Raw genomic sequence first — 25,081 nt, 5'->3', positions numbered from 1 at the left:
GGGAGAAGGCAGAGTGACTCCACCTGCTGCCAATCAGCCTTCTTGCTCCTGATGTGAACCAGCTGGCTCCAGCTTTCTTAAGCAGGGTTTCCGGCTTCACTCAGTTGCTGGAAACAACATTCGTCGTTCCTGGCCGGACCTTGGTGCTTCCTGCTTCTTGCGACCTTGGACCCCCGGCTTTCTGGACCCCCGGAACGACTGACTACATGAACTGAGATACTTCTGACCTAAGGACTGGACTGGATACGGACTCTGCCTTCAGGCAAGTAACCCCCTTGAGACTTGGCTGGTTGGGCAGCGCGGGAATACGGCAGTCTAGATCTTGGCGAATCTGCTTAAAAGTAGCTCAAAAACTTCCAATTTTGTTGAGATTATGCAAAAGAAAAAAAAAGCGCAACAACCCTCCTGTCTGGGGTTTCACTTTTTGGGTGTCTCTACTGAAAGGTCCGTATAGTAAGATCTATGGTTTTCCCAGTAGTGATGTATGGAAGTGAGAACTGGACCATAAAGAAGGCTGATCGCCGAAGAATGGATGCTTTTGAATTCTGGTGCTGGAGGAGACTCTTGAGAGTCCCATGGACTGCAAGAAGATCAAACGCATCCATTCTGAAGGAAATCAGCCCTGAGTGCTCACTGGAAGGACAGATCCTGCAGCTGAGGCTCCAGCTTTGGCCAGCTCAGGAGAAGAGAAGACTCCCTGGAAAAGACCCTGATGTTGGGAAAGATGGAGGGCACAAGGAGAAGGGGACGACAGAGGACGAGATGGTTGGATAGTGCTCTCGAAGCTACTAATATGAGTTTGACCAAACTGCTGGAGGCAGTGGAAGACAGAAGTGCCTGGCGTGCTCTGTTCCAGGGGGTCACGAAGAGTCAGACATGACTAAACGACTGAAATTTGGAAGCCTAAAGTCTGCCACGGTTCAGGGATAGGGCTGGGGAGGTGAAAAGCGAGTTTTGTAGTTGCGTGGGGTAGTAAGGCGAAGCTCTAGTGGGATTAACGGGAAGGTCAGAGGGGTTGGCTAAAGAGCAAGCAGGGCTCCAGTCCCTAGTTGTTGTTTTTAAGTATTAAAGCACCATCAATGCACTTTGCACAGAAGCCCCCTCACGGACAGTGCCCTCGCCCCTTTGCATCAAGCTTAAGATTTGCGTTTTGCCAGGGGGAGAGGCAAAAAAGCAGAGTGTTGTGAAGCTGGATAAAGGAGGGATGAAGGCGAGCTAGGAAAATGTGAGGTCTTCCTTCTGCTGTTCCAAGGACATTTGGCACTAGGGATGAATGAATCGGTCAGTTTTGGTTCTCTTAGGTTTCTAATTTTTCCAGTCTTAAAACCAGTCCTCTACATTTCTGCTGCAATTTTCACTGAAGGGGAAAACAAACAAACTCCTCATGGGAATCTGAAAACTTTTGAGTGACAATTTCTCCGGATGCATCTTTGTACGCCGCCCCGCCTAATCGATGCACATTTCTTCCGAACAGGTAAATTTTTGTACATGTTGTTTGCTTGGAAGGCCGCGCCACAAAGCTCAGAGGAGCGTGGCTTTCGAAGGAGAGCTGTGCTTCTGCCCGGACGTTGCTCCAAGATGTGCCTATTGCGTAGTTTCTAATTCCATCCCTAGATGGCTGGTGGCGTGGCAGTTGCAGGTTTACTTATTTGGGGCACACGGCTGCTGCACTCTCTATGCTGGCATCAATCCTGCTGCACCATTGAAATAACACAAGCACCTCAAATTTATGGCAGGGAAAGGCTTAGAATTCATGGGTAGGTAAATTAAGGCCCGGGGGCCGGATCCAGCCCAATCACCTTCTAAATCCGGCCCGTGGACGATCCGGTAATCAGCATGTTTTTACATGAGTAGAATGTGTGTTTTTATTTAAAATGCATCTCTGGGTTATTTGTGGGGCATAGGAATTTGTTCATCCCCCCCCAAAAAAATATAGTCCGGCCCCCCACAAGGTCTGAGGGACAGTGAACTGGTCCCCTGCTGAAAAAGTTTGCTGACGCCTGGAGGATGCTGGTGGTTTTTATCGGAGGTTTTCTTAGAGCCGCAGAACTGTAGAGCTGGGACCTGGAAAATGACCTAGTGGGTACCATTATCATTGGGTACCATTCTGTGCAATGTGTGCTTTTTCTGCCTTGGGAAAGGGAAGGTGGGTGGTTCAAGCAGCCCCTCCTCTTCTATTCTCTCTGTCTGGGTAAGGTAAAGGTAAAGGGACCCCTGACCATTAGGTCTAGTCGTGGCCGACTCTGGGGTTGCAGCGCTCATCTCGCTTTACTGGCCGAGGGAGCCGGCGTACAGCTTCCGGGTCATGTGGCCAGGATGACTAAGCCACTTCTGGCGAACCAGAGCAGCACACGGAAACGCCGTTTACCTTCCCGCCGGAGCGGTACCTATTTATCTACTTGCACTTTGATGTGCTTTCAAACTGCTAGGTTGCAGGAGCAGGGACTGAGCAACGGGAGCTCACCCCGTCGCGGGGATTCGAACCGCCGACCTTCTGATCGGCAAGTCCTAGGCTAGGGTCAATATATCAGCAGTCTCCCTAAAAGTGAATGCATAAAACGTAATACTGGCGGCAGCTGGGACAGGATAGGAAGCGAGGGCTGGGCAAATTTTAAAACGCGTCTTGAGCCACAGAGTCTCCTTCGGTCCGGCGGGGTTGCAGAGATGGTTTGAAGCATTTGAGGGAAATGGGGTACGAAGCCGTCTCGCTCCACTGCGATCGGGTCGCCGTTTAGTTGCTGCAGAGAGTGGGGAAAGGAAAGAAATAGCAGTTGAGTCATAACATCAATTCACGAACGTGTTTTTACTTTTCTTTAGAAAAAAGTATTTATTTGGCTTTTCAGATTAAAACTTTAGAGTCATATATTGAACATACAACATAAAAACAAGATTCCAAGGAATCTCCTGTACTTCCCACCTCCCCTTTGTGGGTCCTGCTGTTAATAATAATAATAATAATAATAATAATAATAATAAAATTATTTATACCCTGCCCATCTGGCTGGGTTTCCCCAGCCACTCTGGGCGGCTTCCAACAGAATATTAAAATACAAAACCTATTAAACATTAAAAGCTTCCCTAATCATTTCCTCCTGCATCTTTTATGATCATCCAAATCTTTTACATCTCCACTGTGTCCAAAATTCACCATTAAACTACAAGTGATAACAATTTTATTTTATTTTATTTTGCTTTTCTACGGCTCAGTTTATTCCCCCCCTTTAATAATTTTTTTATTATTTTCAATTAATTCACATTACATGTTGATTGCCACACACCTACAACATTGTACATAACACGAATATATTATTTCTGTAAATTCCCCACATCTAACCCTGCAACCACCTCCCCTTATACCCAAATACCTGTGTGACTCCCTTCACCCAAATGTGTGATATCCCACTTGTTACTTCACAAAAACCTCTAACATTGTGTTCATTTTTGTTCATTACAACAGTCATTCATCTATTAAAAAAAGAAAAAACATAGCTTCTTAATGGGTTCTTGCTAACGATTTTAACTGTTTACAGTGGTTTTTAAGGTAAGTTATAAATTTCCCCCATTCCTTATTAAAACTTTGGTCTTCCTCATTTCTGATTCTTCCTGTCATTTTAGCCATTTTGGCATAAATCCATCAACTTGATCTCCCATTCTTCTCTGGTAGGGATTTCATCTCCTTTCCACCTCTGGGCCAATAAAAATAATAATAATAATAATAATAATAAAAATAATAAAAATAAATTTTATTTATAATTCCACTCTCCCCAGCTGAAGCCAGGCTCAGGGCGACTAACAACAATAAAATAATACAACATTCTAAAATCATTTCATTATAAAATTAATTCAAATAACACCCGCGCAGCCATGATCGCATACATAGTCTTTTCTGCCACCTTGAGATTTCAGCATCTAGAATTCCTAATGTGTTTCTTTCATGTGTGTAATACCTTCTGTGTTCCATGTCCTTCCCCTCTCTCTCTCTCTCTCTCTTTCTCTCTGCCACAACCCCTCTACAATTGACCCACGCCCCTCAATAACATCATTTTGATACAAGGCACACAGCATTCTGCTGTGCCAACACTGCCAAATTCTCCCACCCTCGACCTTCCGCTCTGGAGAAAGCAGAATGTTTGTGGAGGTTCCTTAACGCCTTGGCCAGCAGCGAAGGGGGACTCTGTGCCATTCGTGGCAGCCGGAGCTATTTCAGCTCTGGTCCAGGGGGTCACGGAGAGTCGGACACGACTAAACAACAACAACATTGCGGAAAGACATGGCTGCCTGGAGATAAAAATACTCTTGACGATGTGCTGATGACATCATTACTGCCCTCTCTTTTCACCTAACGGAGGCAGGGAAACTGTCCCTGCTCTGAAGAGGGGTTGGACTAGATAATTCTAGGGGACCCCGTCGAGTGCTACAAATCACTCTTCCCTGACAGTACCTGGTGATCTTGCAGTTCCTTGCGGTAGCATGTGTCCCTGTGTATATTACATCACACCTGGCAGCATTGTTTGTGAAGTCTGACTCGGGCACCAAGAAGTCCGGATTGACGGTCACCTTGAAAATGGGATGAGAACAAGACAGTCAAGTTCCACCCCACTATTTCCTCTCCTAAAATCAGGTGGTTGTCCTTAACTGTTGCAAGCTCAGATCATAATAAGGCTTGTTTTTCCTCTTCTTCTTCACCAGGAAAGACTTGTTACAAGAATTCTAGGCTCTCAAATATAAAATAAAGGTAAAGGGACCCCTGGACGCTTAAGTCCAGTCAAAGGCGACTATGGGTTTGTGGCGCTCATCTCGCTTTCAGGCCGAGGGAGCCGGCATTTGTCAACAGACAGCTTTCCGGGTCATGTGGCCAGCAGGACTAAACCGCTTCTGGCGCAATGGGACACCGTGACGGAAACCAGAGTGCACGGAAACGCCATTTACCTTCCCGCCGCAGTGTTACCTATTTATCTACTTGCACTGGCGTGCTTTCGAAGTGCTAGGTTGGCAGGAGCTGGGATAGAATAACATGAGCTCACCCCGTCGCAGGGATTCGAACCGCTGACCTTCTGATTGGCAAGCCCAAGAGGCTCAGTGGTTTAGACCACAGCACCACCCGCATCCCATCTATTATTATTATCATTAACTGCATGAACCTGTGAGATTGAGAAGGCGATTGGGCCGCATCCGGCCCACGGGCCTTAGGTTGCCTACCCCTGCACAAGAGCCACGTCCTTCTCTCCTGTGGTTTCTTTTGAGAGCTTTATCCTCCTTAAAAGGTAAAGGGACCCCTGACCGTTCGGTCCAGTCACAGACGACTCTGGGGTTGTGGCGCTCATCTCGCTTTACAGGCCGAGGGAGCCAGGTCATGTGGCCAGCAGGACTAAGCTGCTTCTGGCAAACCAGAGCAACGCACAGAAAAGCCGTTTACCTTCCCGCCGGAGTGGTACCTATTTATCTACTTGCACAGGCGTGCTTTCTAACTGCTAGGTTGGCAGGAGCAGGGACCGAGCAACGGGAGCTCACTCCGTTGCGGAGATTCGAACCACCGACCTTCCGATCCGCAAGCCCAAGAGGCTCAGTGGTTTAGACCACAGCGCCACCCGCGTCCGTTATACTGGCAAGGCAAAATGCCACTGTGTTCCTGGACGACCCCTCACGCCCACGCCCATTTCCCTGCCAGTTTGAGGTTTGCAGCCAACCATACCTTGAGAATATAATTCCCAGGGGGAACGTCTGTAATGTCGATCCACTGGCAGTCAATGTGAGCATCGTATGTGTCGTAGCAGCCAGGACCCAGACCCTGAATGGGAGACAACATCACATGAAGAACAGAGGATCTGACGAACGGATTATTAAAAACGCGTGAGGCAAACGGTGGAAGTCTTTTTTTAAAAAAAACCCACCACTTTATTTAAGGTAGATAAGGACAAGATGAAATTGAATATAAATATAGATGGGAAACAGCTATGTATAGTGAACACTTATCTACTTTTAAAAATTTTCACATATGATCTTTCTCTTTTACTTTATTTTTTCTTGGTTCTTTTTTCTTTCATTTCACTCCTTTATTGTGAATAGCATTTTATAGAGGTATAAATAACTGAAAAGAGACAAAGTATTCTCTAATTCTTTTCCTTGGTTATATGTATTTTTTTTCTTTTGTATTTTCTTTTGTTGTAAATATATGTTTTCTAATTTATACTTAATGAAATTTAAAAAAAATTTAAAAGGAAGACAACATCACATTGCTCTGAGTATTTCTTTCGGACAGAATACCGGTACTTCTCTGAACATGGTTTGTACAGCCTTCTCCAACTAGCACCCCTTTCTACGAAGCCAGCTGGCTCCTTTTGTCTCCGTAATTTTAAGAGCTGCCACTAAAATTTGTTATTTATCACATTCATCTCCCCTCCATGAGCTCAAGGTGGAAATGGCCATAAAAACCTGTGATAAATAAAATATTGCTGCCTTGCCCTGGTGTTTCTAATATTGCATAGCTTTAGCTTTGATTGCCAGCTTTGATTTAAGTGGCCAAGTGGCTAATAATAATAATATTTTATTTATACCCTGCCCATCTGGCTGGGTTTCCCCAGCCACTCTGGGCGGCTTCCAACAAAGTATTAAAACACAGTAGTCTGTTAAACATTAAAAGCTTCCCTAAACAGGGCTGCCTTCAGATGTCTTCTAAAAGTCTGGTAGTTGTTTATTTCCTTGACATCTGACGGGAGGGCGTTCCACAGGGCGGATGCCACCACCGAGAAGGCCCTCTGCTTGGTTCCCTGTAACTTGGCTTCTTGCGGAGAGGGAACCGCCAGAAGGCCCTCGGTGCTGGACCTCAGTGTCCGGGCAGAACGATGGGGGTGGAGACCATTCTTCAGGGATACTGGGCCGAGGCTGTTTAGGGCTTTAAAGGTCAGCACCAAGACTGGCAAGGAGAAAACTGCCCTGTCTGTGGATCAACAAGGGAACTGGCAGGGAAAGGCATTCAGTGTCCCCTGCAGAACAAAGGCAGAGGCTGGTAAAAAGGGGTGGGGAACCCTGCTGTCCCTGCGTTTCTTCTCCCCTCACCTGAGTGTGAGCCGTGCAAGCGTATCGTCGCCGGACTCCTGCGTCGCACGTTGTATCCTCCAGGCAGAAGCTGGCCTTGTGTCCTTCTGCCACCTTCTTGTGGGTGACAGCATTCAACAGGTCGTAGTTACTAAAGGCTTCCATGCTGTGATAATGGCTAAAAGACAAAGGTCCAGGTTCCTTATTAACATTATTTTTAATCTGCAGTGATAAAGGAAAGCTTTTTCCACTCTCTTGTTTTTTGTTTTAAATTTTTAAAAATACTTCTCAGGTTTATTCATTTCACTGATTTTACAATCATTTTAATATTTCGAAACGTGACTTCCTTCCTCCTCTTTCTGCGGTTCTTTAAATTTGTTTTAAACATCTTCTACATATTAGTTGGTCTCTAAGGTGCTACTGGACAATTTTTTTAATTTTTAAATTTATTTTGACTGCGTCAGACCAACACGGCTACCTACCTGAATGCATATTCTAAATTAACTTATTTTGCTCATTTATTCATCTACTCCATATAAAACTGCAGGTTATTACAATAATTCTGCCAATGTTCTTATCGGTTTACAAGCATTTCTGGAAAATCGGGACACCTGGAGTATGGGAATGTTGTGGATAGCAGGACAGGATATATTGATTAAATATTATCCTTCCTCACTCACACTAGTGAGCTGGTAGCAGAGTACATTCCCTTGTATATTGCAGGAAACTAGTTGGTTGATTCGTTAGAATCTTTTAAATTAAGCAATCCAGTCTGGCTTGTCCAGGTTGGATTTGTTCCTGGTAAATCCCCTTTGTTCCATCTTAAAAAGAATAAAGACGCAACAGTCCTCTCTGAAAAGTAATAAGAAGTTTACTTACATTCAGTTCGCAGTATGATCCTGAAGGCAGGCTTTAGCTTGTAGCTACAGAAGAGAGTGTGGGTTCATCCCATAGGGGGACTGAGCACATGTGCTGCTGGCTGAGAGCCAGCAGACAGCAAAAGAACATCAAGATGGAATAAAGCGAAGAAGAGGAAGAGGAGGAAGAGGAGGAGGAGGAACAACCAGGAGGAGGAACAGCAACCAGGAGGAGGAACCAGGAGGAGGAGGGACCAGGAGGGACCAGCCCTTTTATGGGGTCTCCCAGGGTCACGCCCATCTACCTGGTCACATGCAGGGGGAGGATGCTCCAGAAAGTCCTCCTGGCTGGACCAACATCCCCCTGTGTGTCCACTCTGGGCAAACAGGAAGTGTTGTACTTGACTGCTTATGTTGCATCCTACATAGAGGGCATGCAGTCCCTGGGAAACGCGAGTGGGGATAGCTGTTGAGGTCCTGCTTTTCAACATCCCTTTTGGATATCTACTGGGGACAGAAATGCAGAAGAGAGAGTTCGGCCCCAGCTGAGCACCTTGGCTTGGCTTGGCTTACTCACTTGTGGCAGCTGTGCCACTCCCAAGCGTGGTATGGCTTGACCGGAAGGAAGTCGGCTGTGCCTTGGTTTTTCACCCTCTGCGGGAAGCGAAGGAGGACCCGGTAACTGATGTTGCTCAGCCCTGGCTGGTAGGCAGATCTGCAGGAAAGAGAGGGAGAAGAGGCCATGGATGAGCCAAGTTGGATGCCAGTATCCTGTCCCAACAAGGATTCAAGAGACGCGCGTGGCGCTGTGGGTTAAACCACAGAGCCTAGGACTTGTCGATCGGAAGGTCAGCGGTTCGAATCCCCGCCATGGAGTGAGCTCCCGTTGCTCAGTCCCTGCTCCTGCCAACCTAGCAGTTCGAAAGCATGTCAAAGTCCAAGTAGATAAATAGGTACCACTCCAGTGGGAAGGTAAACTGCGTTTCCGTGCGCTGCTCTGGTTCGCCAGAAGCGGCTTAGTCATGCTGGCCCCATGACCTGGAAGCTGTACGCCGGCTCCCTCGGCCAGTAAAGCGAGATGAGCGCCGCAACCCCAGAGTCGGCCACGACTGGACCTAATGGTCAGGGGTCCTTTTACCTTTACCTTTTATCCTGTCCCAACAGATGCCTCTTTGGGGGTTGTTGTCCCCTCCAAAAGCAGAACCCAAGTCTTACGGGATTTGGGCAGGGAGCTGCTGAAACAGGTACTGACTGGAAGTGAAGACAATGAAAGCCAACTTCCCGGAAGAGCGATATTAAAAACATCCCCGGAGAACTGCGCTTCCGTGTCTGCGGATGTCAGTCGGCTGAGATCACCGTTTGTTATATGTTGCACTGTAAGTTAGATGAAATTCTGAGGGCTAAATACTTAAAGAAACCCCTCAAGTCCAATTGGCACCTTTAAAAGGTAAAAGGACATAGTTCTTCCTGGCTGGGGTGTGTCCACGAACTCTAAGCCACTGCTTTTCCGGCTGCAGGATAGCGAGACGGGCAAGGAGTTCGCCTAGCGATCGTCCTACTGTACAGATATGAAATTTGCATTCATTGCCCCACCCATTTTTGCCACAGGCCCCGCCCTCCACAAGCATGTGGCCTCCTAGAAGATAAAGGCAATGCCCCTCCCCTCGTAAGGCAGGTGCAAAGGTGAGTTGGAAGGGACCCAGAGAATCACCTGGTCCAACCCCATAGCCAGAGTTGCCCATACGGGGTTCGAACCTGCAACCCTGGCGTTATCGGCACATTCCTCTAACCCAGGCATAGGCAAACTCAGCCCTCCAGATGTTTTGGGACTACAACTCCCATCATCCCTAGCTAATAGGAACAGAGGTCAGGGATGATGGGAGTTGTAGTCCCCAAACTTCTGGAGGGCCGGGTTTGGCTATGCCTGCTCTAACCCACTGAGCTATCCTGGTGCTAGTGGTCCATCTAGGTCAGTGCTGTCGACTCTGGCCGGCAGCCAAGACCTTTTACATGCAAGGGAGATGCTCTCCTTCTGAGCTATGCCCTTCCCTGATGCAGACAGAAGTTCGGATGCCAGACTGGAAACTTTTCCACTGCTTGGGAATTCTCCACAGCTGGCAGGGGGAGCGTACTTGCGCTAGCATAACAAAGCTTCGAGAGCTCTAAAGAGAGCTATTTTTGGAGTCTATTCAGGAGGGCGAGGGAAGGTGAGGAGGGAAAGAAGAGGCCATTCATGGACTGAGTGAGCAAACAAGCAAAGGCTTGACCCTTTGGCATCTCCTGTCCTGGGAGAACAGCTTTGTTTGTTTGGGTGTTTACAGGAAACGGAGTCATTTCATTCTACCCTTCCCTCCCCACCAATATTTTTTTTTTTTGCGTTTTTCCAGCTAGAATCAATAAGCAGAAAAGGACCGTTTGCTGTTCCAGGGTGCTGCCCAATGGCTACAGGCTCCTTAACCCTCACGCTGCCTTCCTTGCCCAACTGCAACGCAACAGCCCTGCAGCGGCGGTTCGAATCCCCGCAATGGGCTGAGCTCCCGTTGCTCGGTCCCTGCTCCTGCCAACCTAGCAGTTCGAAAGCACGTCAAAGTGCAAGTAGATAAATAGATACCACTCCGGTGGGAAGGTAAACGGCATTTCTGTGCGCTGCTCTGGTTCGCCAGAAGCGGCTTAGTCCTGCTGGCCACATGACCCGGAAGCTGTACGCCGGCTCCCTCGGCCAATAAAGCGAGATGAGCGCTGCAACCCCAGAGTCGGTCACAACTGGACCTAATGGTCAGGGGTCCCTTTACCTTTACACCCCCAGAAACAAGCTGATGGTGGGGAACTGGGATTGCATGAGCCATTGTTAAATCCTGGCATCCCTGGGCCAATGTGCCTGGAGCCAGTCCTTTGCTAATTATGCAAAGTGTGAAACCAGTTCTCCAGGCTTCTGCTTCTTCCAGGACTACTAAGGACCTTTCTTATTACAGTGGTACCTCGGGTTACAGACGCTTCAGGTTACAGAAGCTTCAGGTTACAGACTCCACTAACCCAGAAATAGTACCTCGGGTTAAGAACTTTGCTTCAGGATGAGAACAGAAATCATGCGGTGGTGCAGCGGCAGCAGGAGGCCCCATTAACTAAAGTGGTGCTTCAGGTTAAGAATGAATTAAGTTCTTAACCCGAGGTACCACCATACTCTGGTTGGCCTCTGTCATTTTCTCCTGCCGATGGGGAACCCACTTGAGGACTCTATATGGGCTCTGGAATACCCCATAAGGGAAGGTAAAGTAAAAGTAAAGGGACCCCTGACCATTAGGTCCAGTCGTGGCCGACTCTGAGGTTGCGGCGCTCATCTCGCTTTATTGGCCGAGGGAGCCGGCGTATAGCTTCCGGGTCATGTGGCCAGCAGGACTAAGCCGCTTCTGGTGAACCAGAGCAGTGCATGGAAACGCCGTTTACCTTCCCTCCAGAGCGGGACCTATTTATCTACTTGCACTTTGACATGCTTTTGAACTGCTAGGTTGGCTGGAGCAGGGACCGAGCAACAGGAGCTCACCCCAGTGGCGGAAAGGGAGCAGTATTTTTTTCTAAAATGCCTTCAAAGTTGAAATGAGCAAGAATGGACCTCCGGAATGAATTAAGTACATAACCAGAGGTACCAATGTATTATTATTATTAATTGAATTTATATACCGCCCTATACACGGATGTCTCAGGGCAGTTCACAGAACAAAATCAAAATATAAAACCACAAAATATTCAATCAAAATAAAAAAACAAAAACCCAAAACCTCACATTTTAAAAGGATGTCAATCAAAAACCAAAGGCCTGGTTAAAAAGGAATGTTTTTGCCTGGCTTAGTTGAAAGGTGTATAATGAAGGCACCAGGCGAACTTCCCTGGGGGAGAGCATTCCACAGACGGGGAGCCACTGCAGAGAAGGCCCCGTTCTCGTGTTGCCACCCCCCGGACCTCTCAAGGAGGAGGCACACGAAGGAGGGCCTCAGAAGATGATCTCAGGATCTGGATAGGTCATAACTGTCAACATTTCCCTTTTTTAAAGAGAAATTCCCTTATTCCGAATAGGATTCCTCGCAAGAAAAGGGGAAAGTTGACAGCTATGGGGTAGGTTTGTATGGAAAGAGGCGGTCATCATACCCCTGTGAAAATTGTGTTGAACACACTTTGGACAACTTTGCCCTCAAGGAGGATGAAGTCTACTTGAGTTTGGACAGTGACTCAACTCAAAACAACTAGGGAACTAAAATAAAAATCATAGAATTATAGAGTTGGTTGGGACCCTGAAATGATGGCATCTCAACTGAAGCATGTTGCAGATGGCCAGATACAGGTAAAGGGCCCCTGACCATTAGGTCCAGTCGTGGCCGACTCTGGGGTTGCGGCGCTCATCTCGCTTTATTGGCCGAGGGAGCCGGCGTACAGCTTCAGGGTCATGTGGCCAGCAGGACTAAGCAGCTTCTGGCGATCCAGAGCAGCGCACGGAAACGCCGTTTACCTTCCCGCTGGAGTGGTACCTATTTATCTACTTGCACTTTGATGTGCTTTCGAACTGCTAGGTTGGCAGGAGCAGGGACCGAGCGACGGGAGCTCACCCCATCACGGGGATTCAAACCGCCGACCTTCTGATCGGCAAGCCCTAGGCTCTGTGGTTTAACCCACAGCGCCACCCGCGTCCCGTCGACCAGATGGCCAGATAGCCTCTGCTGAAAAACCCCTCCAAGGATGGAGAATCTACCACTTTCTGAGGGAATTCCACTGTGGAAAACAACGCGCAAGGAATCGTAAACCTGCAAGATGAAAACGGACACTGGCTCTCCTGGTCTGGATTGCACCATGAGAGGAGAAGGCCCTATTGTGCTATGTCCCTTGCAAACACCTCCTCCCCTTGCAACGGTTCTTTGCCCATTTTTGAAATAATAATAATAATTGCACCATGCAACCTCACTGGCTTCACCCAACATGCACCCGAGACGTAAATGCGAAGGTATGTTCCTCTCTACCTTGCCAGGCAATTCTCCTCCGCGGCGCATTTCAAGGCGTACAGCTGGACCCGTTGGATATAGGTGCCTGCTTCGATGAAGTACGGATCGGGAATCAAATCCGGGAGCCCTAGGAGCGAGGAGGAGACATGGGAAGGTCAGGAAGACTCATTCGTCCCCTAAGCAGAGCAAGCAGCTCAGATTTGGGATCTGTTGAGTGTTGGCAGTAAAATAATAATAATAATAAATTCAACATACACCGCCCTATACCCAGAGGTCTCAGGGCAGTTTACAAGAAGACCACAACATATAAAATCAAACAAAAAGCAGTAACCCAATAACCCCACATCTCCAAAAGCCACATTCTGAAAGGCTGTTGGATGTCAATAAGATCAACCAAAGTCCTGGTTAAAAAGGAATGTTTTTGCCTGGCGCCTAAAGGTGTATAAGGATGGTGCCAGGCGAACTTCCCTGGGGGTGCAGGAATCTCAACAAAAGCACCCCTGCTTAAAAACTTACAAGGAAGAAGAGTCCACAACCTCCCAAGCGAGACCGTTCCATTGCCAAACAACTCTTAACCATCATAAACTTGTTCCTGGTGTTTTAGTCGCCTTTCTTGTAATTTGAAGCCATCTAAACAAGTTAGATTTATTGCCCTTTACCATAAAGTCCCAGGGCAGGTTACAACAATGAAGAACTATCTATATCTATCTATCATCTATCTATCATCTATCTATCTATCTATCTATCTATCTATCTATCTATCTATCTATCTATCATCTCTCTCTATCATCTATCTATATCTATCTATCTATCATCTATCTATCTATCTATATCTATCATCTATCATCTATCATCTATCTATCTATCTATCTATCTATCTATCTATCTATCTATCTATCATCTATCTATCTATCATCTATCTATCTATCATCTATCTATCATCTATCTATCATCTATCTATCATCTATCTATCTATCTATCTATATCATCTATCTATCTATCATCTATCTATCTATCTATATCATCTATCTATATCATCTATCTATATCTATCATCTATCTATCTATCTATCATCTATCATCTATCTATCATCTATCATCTATCTATCATCTATCTATCATCTATCTATCATCTATCTATCATCTATCTATCTATCATCTATCTATCATCTAATCTATCTACAACCATTAACTTTTTTTCTTGCAAACATTTTTATTTGTCTTTACAAATACAAAGTTACAATAATCCAAATATATATCCATATGCGGGTGGCTCTGTGGGTTAAACCACAGAGCCTAGGGCTTGCCGATCAGAAGGTCGGTGGTTCGAATCCCCGCAATGACGGGGTGAGCTCCCGTTGCTCGGTCCCTGCTCCTGCCAACCTAGCAGTTCGAAAGCACGTCAAAGTGCAAGTAGATAAATAGGTACTTCTCCGGCGGGAAGGTAAACGGCGTTTCTGTGCGCTGCTCTGGTTCGCCAGGAATGGCTCAGTCCTGCTGGCCACATGACCCGGAAGCTGTACGCCAGCTCCCTCGGCCAATAAAGCGAGATGAGCGCCACAACCCCAGAGTCGGCCATGACTAGACCTAATGGTCAGGGGTCCCTTTACCTTTACCTTTATATCCATATGCAGAGATTCCTCCAAGTCTTCCCCTCCACCCCCTTCCATGGAGTTTCATTTTGAACATTTACAACCGCATATTCTTCAATATGCTAACTTTTATATCAATCTGTATTGTCCATGGTATGTGTTACTCTACAAGAGAAAATCCTGCAAGCTACAACCATTAAAACCAGTCCCATCCAGGCATGTCCAACAGGTAGATCACGAAGAAAAGTGCCAGCCACTTCATTAAAAACAGCCAGTTCCCTAAAGATTTACAAACTCACATCCAAAAGCAGTTTACAACACGATGGCATATGTAAAACAGTTATATATATCTAAAACAATTGTTGTTTTTTAAAAAAAGCAATGAAAAGTGATAAATATAAAACAACAGTGGCACGTACGTACAATCAGCTCAGATCCCAGATGTGCAGGCAGCTGTGCCAGCACTTCGGTCCACTTCACCTAGTGTTGTCTGCACTGACTGGCAGCATCTAGAGCAACTCTCTAGAGTTTCCCAGGCAGGCAGCATCTCCCAGTTCTACCCGGAGATTCCTTTGGGGAACTTCCTTGGGCAAAGCAGGTGCTCTCTCACTCCTCTCTGCCCCCCACACCAGTGCCCCACCCCCCGAGACACTTAACCTCAGGGTCCTGAGTTCGAATCCCAATTTGGGCGAAAGATTCCTGCTGGACTAAATGGCCCAACTCTACAACTCTTAATATTTAGGGTTCTTTGCCCCATCACCCCCCCCCAATACTCCCCAACCAGCTCACCATGATGAAAGAATCGGGTCCCATAACCCGGCCTCCGGTTGGGGGTGCTTGCCGTCGAGGGGCGCTGCCTGGCGCCGGGGTAGACGTCGTAGAAGATGCTATTCCACCGCTGGAAGGGGTTTCGCGGGTCGTCCCGGGTCGAGGCGCTGAAGGGCGTCTGGGATCCCTCTTCCTCGGGGACGGGGTCCCCCTGAATCTCGTTGCCCCCCATCGGAGGCCAGCTACCAGCCGGGCCGCTCCCTCGATCAGCCCCTGGGGTGACCTGCTGCTGCTCCTGCAGCCGGCTTGGAGAAGGGGTCCCGGGAGCCGAGTCATTGCGCCCTCGGGGACCCCTGTCCGCGTCTCCCCGGCTGGCCTCGACGGCGCGGACCCCCATCCCGGAGCCTTCTTCCCCCCAGCTGGGGAAGCCCCGGGTGGCCTGGAGGGCGACGGGTCCGGCCCGCGGGACGCGCCCGGGAGCCGCGGTCCGGGGGCGCGCGGCGATGCTGAGGTAGAGGCTCTGGGGCTGGTGGTGGTCGCCGGCGGGACCCCGACGGGGCGGCCGCAAGCGGGCGGCGCTGTTGAAGAGGCTGAAGAGCCTGCCTCCGCTCTCCCAGCGGATCTGCTGCCTCCAGGGATGCTGGCCGTCCGCGCCGTCGGGGCGCGCCGCCAGCAGCAGCAGCAGCAGCGGCGGCAGGAGCAGCAGGCACGACAGCGCCGTCGAGGGGCGCCCTTCCGCGGCCATGGCGAGCGCACCGAGCAGCCAAGCCAGGAATGCGCACCCGGGGCTGCGGGGAGAAGGTGGAGGCGCTAGCAAACGCTCCCCACCCACTTTTCCCAGGCAGCCGTCCAACCGGAGGAGCGGAGGGAGGCGCACCATGGACAGCGCCCTCCCCGCGGGCTCGCCTCCTCCTCCTCCTCCTCCTTTTCACTCGACAATAACGTTGATCCTTATAATTTACCAGCTCTCAGATGGAGACTCAGTTTCAATCACAGAGCAGAAGCCAGAAGCCAGTTATGGATCAGGGCCCTGTTTCCATGTATTCACCTTCATCAGTTAAAGGGTTGTGTAAGTTTGAAGACTTTCGGATAAATGTATCCTGTTATTTTCTACGTTTCTCAGGGAGATCAAAGTGTAAAGTAAAGGTACCCCTGACCATTAGGTCCAGTCGTGGCCGACTCTGGGGTTGCGGCGCTCATCTCGCTTTATTGGCCGAGGGAGCCGGCGTACAGCTTCCGGGTCATGTGGCCAGCAGGACTAAGCCGCTTCTGGCGAACCAGAGCAGCGCACGGAAACACCGTTTACCTTCCCGCTGGAGTGGTACCTATTGATCTACTTGCACTTTGACATGCTTTCGAACTTCTAGGTTGGCAGGAGCAGGGACCGAGCAACGGGAGCTCACCCCGTCACGGGGATTCGAACCGCCGACCTTCTGATCAGCAAATCCTAGGCTCTGTGGTTTAACCCACAGCGCCACCCGCGTCCCCCATAGATCAAAGTGTATCTTGAGCTTTTCTGTGCATTATTGTCCAGTGAAAAAGAGAAAATCTAACAGAGATTACAGACTCAAACTCATAAAGATATGTATAACACAATAACACAATAATTCCTTGCAAAGATTTTCTCTTTTTCTCTTGTAATCTGTACTTGAGTTTGTAATTCTTGTCAGAATACATACTTTTGAACGGATTAGTTTTTGTTACTATTTACTATTGACATGTGAGTAGCGACCACTCCGACTATTGAAACTTACATTGGCCTGAGTTCTTGGTGTGCTTCTTGGTATATTTAATAGCAAGAACTCCAACTTATTTAATGTGCCAAGCCCTGGCATTCAAGCAGGGTCACGGCCTGGTAAATTTCCTTTCCATTGCCAGTGTCGTCTCCCGGTGGAAAAAGGTTGGCAAACTCTGACGAGGAAGTGGAGCCAAATTGCTGCTTTCTGGACTCCGGCTAAATAAAGACTCCAGTCAATATTTGGCCAGAGCCCCTCAAGGAAACAGCTCATCACTCCCCTCCGTATTATTATTATTCTTGCCCCTGTTCGCCACGCTCCCCACTGATTCCTCCCGAAAGAATGTGCCGTGCACAAGGAGCCCAGTGAGTTGACGCAGGAACGCACGCCCCGGGCTAATATTTGGTGTCGCCGGACAAACTTAAATTTGTTGATGATGGAGAGGCCAGGAAGCGGAGACGTTTGTGGCTTGACATTGTGTCTGGAAGAAACCTCCTTTGTGCGGAAGGGAGTGATTGAAAAGGAACTCACATGTGTTTGTGGGGTGGTGGTGGTCCTGATACAGGGTTATGGAGCTGGTCCTTCAGGCTTGTTCTAAGAATGCCAAGGCCTCAAATATCAAATAAATGTTCATATAATTTACAAGGCAAACACATACGTAAGTCTATAAACCACATGTCTGAAATAGTACATTAGAGCATGAGATAATCAGATCCCCTGTAATAGTGTACGTATGAACTTTGACAATTCTAGGTTATATTTTAGCGATCAAGATTTAATATATATTTTTAACTGCCGCTTTATCTGAATTGTCTCTGCTATACCCAATTGCAATTCCATGTATTCCTGTTGTGTTTTATGATTTTCCTGATATTGTAAGTGAGCCGGAACTGGTCTGTGACCGTAATAATAAAATTCATTCCTACATATGAACTTTGATTGGCTTGTTCGTATGGTTTGAGTGATGCCGTTGTTCTATTATATATTCTCTACTAACTACTAGCTGCCCACCCGACGAGGTGCCCGGCCTATCACCGCCGCCTCGTGCCCCTCTGTGCCCTACTCTGCCCTGCCTGCGCACCTCGACGGCTGGCCCAGAGCGCGCTGCCCCCCCAAAGTCAACAACTCTGGGTAATCGGGGGGGCGGATTTTTGCACCCCGGCGCCGCATATGCTTAAGACTGCCCTGATCAAGGGTCTCGAAACCAAGCCTGATGAGGAACGGTTGAAGGAGCTGGGGATGTTTAGCCTGGAAAAGAAGAGACTGAGAGGAGATAGGACAGTATTAACCCCTCCATGCGTTCATGAGACTTAAGCAGGTTGGTTCTATCAGGCTAAATATTTCATGTTTCACTGCTTGTGTATGGAAGTCTGGCTTTTCGGGGCCCAAGAAGAAATGCAAAGAGTTGCACCTGTTCCAATTACACTGAAATGTAGGGAATTATGATGCCTTTGTTATGGAACAGTCAGCGGCGGCCCCCGGGGTCTCCGATTTCAGCAGCGCCAAAATTCGGTGGTACTCTGCCTCTCAACTTCCATTATGCATCGCTTTTCCAGAGTTTTTCCCAGAGGAAAAGTGACTTGAAGTTCACAGCGTGTTATTCTTCAAAGGAGAACTACTTGAAAATGATTTACAGATGGTATTTAATGCCAAGTTGGCTTGCTAAGGGGATGCGCGTGGCGCTGTGGGTTAAACCACAGAGCCTAGGACTTGCCAATCAGAAGGTTGGCGGTTCGAATACCCGCGACAGGGTGAGCTCCCGTTGCTCGGTCCCTGCTCCTGCCAACCTAGCAGTTCGAAAACACACCAGTGCAAGTAGATAAATAGGTACCGCTCCAGCGGGAAGGTAAATGGCGTTTCTGTGCGCTGCTCTGGTTCGCCAGAAGCGGCTTAGTCATGCTGGCCACATGACCCGGAAGCTGTACGCTGGCTCCCTCGGCCAGTAAAGCGAGATGAGCGCCGCAACCCCAGAGTTGGCCACGACTGGACCTAATGGTCAGGGGTCCCTTTACCTTTACCTAGGCTTGCTAAGATATATAAAACTGAATAAGATAAATGCTGGAGATGCAAAGAGGCTGAGGGAACTTTCATATGTGGTGGACCTGTAAAAGGGTAAAATGATCCATAATGAATTGAAAAAAATGTTTAAAAGCACTTTCCCAAAAAACCCAGAGTCCTTTCTGTTGGGAATAATTCAGACGGAAATTCCCAGGTGTCAAGAAAGGTTATTTATGTGTGCTACTACTGTGGCCCGTGTTTTGTTAGCTCAAAAATGGAAAACAAGCGAGGTCCCAACTGAAGAAGAATGGCAACTTGACAGAATATGTGCAGCTGGCAGACTTAACATATAGAATGAGAGAAGAAGAAGAACATAATTGGAGAAGATTGGAAAACATTTTTTGAATATATGGGAAATAACTGTGTACAGCTGAAAATGCTGGCAGCATTATGATAAATTCAACAGTGTAAATAAGTTTTGATGGATGCAGTAATGGAATACAGAATGGTATAGCTTTTGTAAAATATGCAGGGATTTATGGATATGAAAAATGAACCATGGAAAGAGAAGAAGGGAAGTCATCGATACCTTAAGGATGTAGAAATGAGTACTTTAAATTGTAAAACAGAAAATTTAATAAAAATTATATATATAAACTTCCATTACGTATCGTACTCCCCTAAATCCACCTCTGTAAGATTCCTGACTATCTCAGTCACAGAAGAAAAAGGCTTCTTCTGCTTTGCTGTTTGCTTTTAAGCCTAAATGTCCCTTTTGTGCATTGTTTAGCATCCTTTGGTGAAATGGTTGTTCCACTCCAATGTTTTGCTGGCATTGCTGCTGTTTGCGCTTCAATAAGTCTAGGCACCCCGATACACCCTCAGAAGGACTTAAGATGAACATCGTGTGACTTTAATAATATCATTAAAAGCATTCCAGTGATTGTTGGGAAGAAGGTTAGCAGCGTGAAAACCCGTAATTGTCTTAGTTAACTGAAGCATGCAGTTCTTCCCAATATAACTTTTTTTTCTTTTTTTTGGGGGGGGGGGCAAAGAATTCCCGCACATATAATTTTGAATGTTATTATCACCAAATAATATCCTTTTCTTGCAGCACATGCCACCCCAGTATATACCTTTTTTTTTTACACATTACTTGGCTGGAGGAATAACGGTGCAAAATTTGGAGAAGTCAAGTGCAAATTTCGAAGGATGGGTGTGCTTCAGTTTGTTTGTTGTCTCCAAAAGTGGGATTAAGATTGGTGCACCTTTTAAATGTTTTCTTCTTGTCCTTCCTAGCCCAATGCCTGTCCTTCCTTCCTTCCTTCCTTCCTTCCTTCCTTCCTTCCTTCCTTCCTTCCTTCCTTCCCCTTTCCCTTCCCAACCAATCATTTCCATATTTTAAAAAGTAATTATTATTCTTTTCTGTGCCCTCATTATTTAGACACTCCTGTACACCTCAGAGCTTTCAAATGGTTCAGTTTCATTACTGACACAGGTGTTTTTACAGATTTCCAGTAAGACATATTAAAATATTCCAACAAAGACTATATTTTGTTCCTTCCGGCAGCTAGACTGGTGACTGGGAGCGGCCGCTGAGACCACATAACACCAGACCTGAAAGACCTACACTGGCTCCTAGTATGTTTCCGAGCACAATTCAAAGTGTTGGTGCTGACCTTGAAAGCCCTAAATGGCCTCGGTCCAGTATACCTGAAGGAGCGTCTCCACCCCCATCGTCCAGCCCGGACACTGAGGTCCAGCTCCGAGGGCCTTCTGGCGGTTCCCTCCCTGCGAGAAGCAAAGTTACAGGGAACTGGGCAGAGGGCCTTCTCGGTGGTGGCGCCTGCCCTGTGGAACGCCCTCCCACCAGATGTCAAGGAAATAAACAACTCTCTGACTTTTAGAAGACATCTGAAGGCAGCCCTGTTTAGGGAAGTTTTTAATGTTTGACGTTTTATTGCATTTTTAATATTTGGTTGGAAGCCTCCCAGAATGGCTGGGGAAATCCAGCCACATGGGTGGGGTACAAATAATAAATTCTTCTTCTTCTTCTTCTTCTTCTTCTTCTTCTTCTTCTTCTTCTTCTTCTTCTTCTTCTTCTTCTTCTTCTTCTTCTTCTTCCGAAGGCAGGGCCGTTAAAGTGGTACAATGCCACTTCCAATGTACAGTGGTACATCGGCTTAAGAACTTAATTTGTTCTGGAGGTCCGTTCTTAACCTGAAACTGTTCGTAACCTGAAGCACCACTTTAGCTAATGGGGCCTCCTCCTGCTGCCACCGCGCGATTTCTGTTCTCATCCTGAAGCAAAGTTCTTAACCCGAGGTCCTATTTCTGGGTTAACGGAGTCTGTAACCTGAAGCGTCTGTAACCCGGGGTACCACTGTAGAGTGAAATTGGGTGCTCTCAGCCGGCCCAGTGTGGTGTAGTGGTTAAGAGTGGTAGTCTCGTAATCTGGGGAACCGAGTTCGCTTCCCCGCTCCTCCACATGCAGCTGCTGGTTGACCATGGGCCAGTCACACTTCTTTGAAGTCTCTCAGCCCCACTCACCTCACAGAGTGTTTGTTGTGGGGCAGGAAGGGAAAGGAGAATGTTAGCCGCTTTGAGACTCCTTTGGGTAGTGATAAAGCGGGATATCAAATCCAAACTCTTCATCTTCTTCTTGTCCTGTCCTGGGTATGTGTGTGTGTGTGTGTTTGGCTGTCTAGCCGACCACAGGGTCTGGGAGTGAGGAGAAGAGTCCTCTCTTAAGCCAAAATGGGCATTTAGGGGGTGATGTCCACTTGTCTACCAAAACCACTGGCTGGCCGAGAAGTACAAGATGTATCTGTTTCTGGCACAAAGGAAGACTTCAGGACTTTTCAAGGCTTTGTTTACCCAGGCGCTGTTTCTTCACTCAAGGCGTTTCCCAACACATTGAAGCTTTTCATAAAGGCTTCAAAAAGCAGTGGGTGCATCCCTGAGAGAAGGTGGTTGAGGCTCTTTTGAGGCCAGCCGGCTGACCGGCTGCTCCTTTTTGGGACGGGGGACTCCTGAAATAACCCCAAAAGCCTCACCTGACCATCCAGGCTAAGAATAGCAGCACCTGTTGGCGAGAGCATTCCTGCTCACACCCTCCAGCAAAACGCCACCGGGCAAACTTCGGAGAAGTCCGCCTCTTTCCTTTTCCCTTTCTCCTTCTGTGATGGAACTCCTATTTGGGGATTTCCCTGGCTTTTTTCTGGCCCACCTAGGACCAGTCTTGGTGAAGATTTGACGTTTTCTTTTTTTTAAGAATAATTTTTATTAACCGACCAATCACATCAAATCAAACCAAATTACATAAATTCCAAATTACAAAGCCGAATTTTAAATTTTTGTTGGGGGTACCCATATTTCAAGTTCCGAAGGGGATCCAATCGTCTTCTTGCTTCTTATTACTGCTTTAATGTCCACAAATCTGACCATATGATGTTCACAGTACTATCCAGTCCTTTCTTATTGTTTTTCCACATCTCTTCTTATTATTTTCATATATTTTTCCTTTCTCTTTGTGACCTCTGATAGTCTCCACAAGCTGGTTAGAACAGTTTGTAATCCTGCGTGGATATTATTTTTTTATCCAAGAGCCATATCCAGACGTTTTCCATATAACATCACTTCCATACATCAAAACAGTCTTAGCATCATTCATCTTCACCAATCTGCCTCCTTTCTCAAAACCTCTGAGGAGATTCACTAGGAATGCAGTCTGAAAACAAATCCATTCCTCCTCCCGGTTATAAAGATTTGACGTTTTCACCCCCGAAAAGTTTTTGATTTGAGTTTCTACTGAAATGAGGCTCTATTTTAATGTTGTACTTAATCTTTTTTTTTTTTTTAAGTTGTATTTTATTCAATTGTTTGTACCTGGTGTTAGCCGCCCTGAGCCCAGTCTTGGCTGGGGAGGGCAGGGTATAAATAAAAATTATTATTATTATTAAAGATAGAAAGAAAAGCAACAACACACCCAAGGCCTCTGTCCAAAGGCAAATGAGACTGGTCAAGAAATTAGGGTCAGTGAATTTTTTCAGCAGGGGGCCGGTCCACTGTCCCTCAGACCTTGTGGGGGGCCAGACTATATTTTGAAGAAAGAAAAGAAAAAGAACGAATTCCTATGTCCCACAAATAACCCAGAGATGCATTTTAAATACGTAAAAGGACATGTTCTACCCATGTAAAAATACGCTGATTCCTGGACTGTCCGCGGGCCGGATTTAGAAGGCAATTGGGCCGGATCGGGCCCCCGGGTCTAAGGTTGCCTACCCATGACTTAGGGTTTCACCAACTAAATGATACTTTTAAGACAGATAAGAAGAAAGGTTTCAGTCGTGAAATATCAATATTTCAAAAAGAACTGTTAGAAAACCATGTTAAATTACTGTCTGAAATGTATAGCTTGCTTTGAAAGTGGCATACAAAAGACCAACAGTTCAAGTGCCACTGTAATAGTGCCCCTGTATTCTGCTCTGGTCAGACCTCACCTGGAGTACTGTGTCCAGTTCTGGGCACCACAGTTCAAGGAGGACACTGACAAACTGGAACGTGTCCAGAGGAGGGCAACCAAAATGGTCAAAGGCCTGGAAACGATGCCTTATGAGGAACGGCTAAGGGAGCTGGGCATGTTTAGCCTGGAGAAGAGGAGGTTAAGGGGTGATATGATAGCCATGTTCAAATATATAAAAGGATGTCACATAGAGGAGGGAGAAAGGTTGTTTTCTGCTGCTCCAGAGAAGCGGACACGGAGCAATGGATCCAAACTACAAGAAAGAAGATTCCACCTAAACATTAGGAAGAACTTCCTGACAGTAAGAGCTGTTTGACAGTGGAATTTGCTGCCAAGGAGTGTGGTGGAGTCTCCTCCTTTGGAGGTCTTTAAGCAGAGGCTTGACAACCATATGTCAGGAGTGCTCTGATGGTGTTTCCTGCTTGGCAGGGGGTTGGACTCGATGGCCCTTGTGGTCTCTTCCAACTCTATGATTCTATGATTCTTCTATGATTCTAAGTCTCCACCTACATCGTTCTGCCCGGACACTGAGGTCCAGCGCCGAGGGCCTTCTGGCGGTTCCCTCCCTGCGAGAAGCCACATTACAGGGAACCAGGCAGAGGGCCTTCTCGGTGGTGGCACCCATCCTGTGGAACGCCCTCCCAGCAGATGTCAAGGAGATAAATGGCTATCTGACTTTTAGAAGACATCTGAAGGCAGCCCTGCTTAGGGAAGCTTTTAAATGTTGGGTCATGTTGTTAATATTCTGTTGGGAGCCGTGCAGAGTGGGAGATGGGCAGGGTAATAATAATAATAATAATAATAATAATAATAATAATAATAATAATAATAATAATTACCGTACTGATGGCTTCAATTAATTTGCCATTAATTTGATTTTGAACTGATTTCTAAAATGAATTGATTTTTGAATGTTGTGCTACTTTTATTGTTGTTAGCCGCTCTGAGCCCGGTTTTGGCTTGGGAGGGCGGGATATAAATAAAATTTTATTACTATTAGTGGTTATGTAAGCTTACAGAATACTTAGAATTAGCCAAATTGACAGACATAATAAGACAAAAACCAAAAAGTGAAGTAAAAAGAGAATGGGAGTGCCTAAATGAATACCTCAAAAGTCAAGGTTCGAGGGCAGAAATCTGGCTGAGTCTGGAATAACCGTGTGAAGTGAAAGGATAAGAAAGAGGGATTTATATCTGGATGTTAGGACAGAGATGATCAGGAAAACAGGAAGACACAATGAGAGATAAAGGAGGTGCTGTGGGACTGGTGGAAGTCAATGTCTTGTTGTTGTTTTAGTGTTTATAGTATTGCAAGATATGTATTTGTTGTGTTTTGTTTTTTTGTTTTTAGTTGTTTCTTTAGTTTTCGAATGTTGGTTTTTGTGTGCTGTGTATTGTTATTTTTCGATATTTTCCGTGTTGTTGTGTGGAAAATACTAATAAAAATTACAGTGGTACCTTGCAAGACGAATGCCTCGCAAGACAAAAAACTCGCTAGACGAAAGGGTTTTTTGTTTTTTTGAGCTGCTTCGCAAGGCGATTTTCCCTATGGGCTTGCTTCGCAAGACGGAAACGTCTTGCAA

At 46.8% G+C, this 25,081-nt stretch overlaps 2 protein-coding genes across 3 annotated transcripts; both read right to left on the bottom strand.

Annotated features, from left to right (window-relative positions):
• Positions 1-1,989: 1,989 nt before the first annotated feature.
• LOC128405902 (protein-lysine 6-oxidase-like) lies at positions 1,990-15,595 on the bottom strand. 2 transcript variants are annotated; one of them, XM_053372931.1, is made up of 7 exons: positions 15,261-15,595; positions 12,899-13,007; positions 8,470-8,607; positions 7,057-7,213; positions 5,693-5,788; positions 4,442-4,557; positions 1,990-2,738 (listed from the first exon to the last, which is right to left on the bottom strand). In XM_053372931.1, exons 1-7 carry the CDS (start codon positions 15,469-15,471, stop codon positions 2,732-2,734), a joined length of 834 nt encoding a protein of 277 aa, XP_053228906.1. In that variant the 5' UTR covers positions 15,472-15,595; the 3' UTR covers positions 1,990-2,731. The 2 variants fall into 2 exon arrangements, with proteins under 2 accessions (XP_053228906.1, XP_053228907.1); XM_053372932.1 differs by lacking the exons at positions 8,470-8,607; positions 12,899-13,007; positions 15,261-15,595 and adding an exon at positions 7,915-8,047.
• On the bottom strand, positions 15,506-16,041 carry LOC128405851 (protein-lysine 6-oxidase-like). Its single transcript, XM_053372849.1, has 2 exons — positions 15,631-16,041; positions 15,506-15,544 (listed from the first exon to the last, which is right to left on the bottom strand). Exons 1-2 carry the CDS (start codon positions 15,982-15,984, stop codon positions 15,506-15,508), a joined length of 393 nt encoding a protein of 130 aa, XP_053228824.1. The 5' UTR covers positions 15,985-16,041.
• Between the last annotated feature and the right edge of the window lie 9,040 nt (positions 16,042-25,081).

This window comes from Podarcis raffonei, chromosome 18 (genome assembly GCF_027172205.1).
Source record: "Podarcis raffonei isolate rPodRaf1 chromosome 18, rPodRaf1.pri, whole genome shotgun sequence".
NCBI lineage: Eukaryota > Metazoa > Chordata > Lepidosauria > Squamata > Lacertidae > Podarcis > Podarcis raffonei.
Note: the sequence above shows the minus strand (reverse complement) of the source record. Positions and strands in the feature narration are given on the sequence as shown.

What these genes read in the sequence shown, in the direction of transcription:
- LOC128405902 (XM_053372931.1), bottom strand. Translation starts at nt 15,471, where the DNA reads ATGGGGGGCAACGAGATTCAGGGGGACCCCGTCCCCGAGGAAGAGGGA. An exon ending in GAGTGGCACAGCTGCCACAA is followed by an intron (nt 7,214 to 8,469) that starts GTGAGTAAGCCA and finishes TTTGTCTTTTAG; the next exon opens with CCATTATCACAGCATGGAAG. An exon ending in CTTGCACGGCTCACACTCAG is followed by an intron (nt 5,789 to 7,056) that starts GTGAGGGGAGAA and finishes TCTCCCATTCAG; the next exon opens with GGTCTGGGTCCTGGCTGCTA.
- LOC128405851 (XM_053372849.1), bottom strand. Translation starts at nt 15,984, where the DNA reads ATGGCCGCGGAAGGGCGCCCCTCGACGGCGCTGTCGTGCCTGCTGCTC. An exon ending in AAGAAGGCTCCGGGATGGGG is followed by an intron (nt 15,545 to 15,630) that starts GTCCGCGCCGTC and finishes CCCTTCTCCAAG; the next exon opens with CCGGCTGCAGGAGCAGCAGC.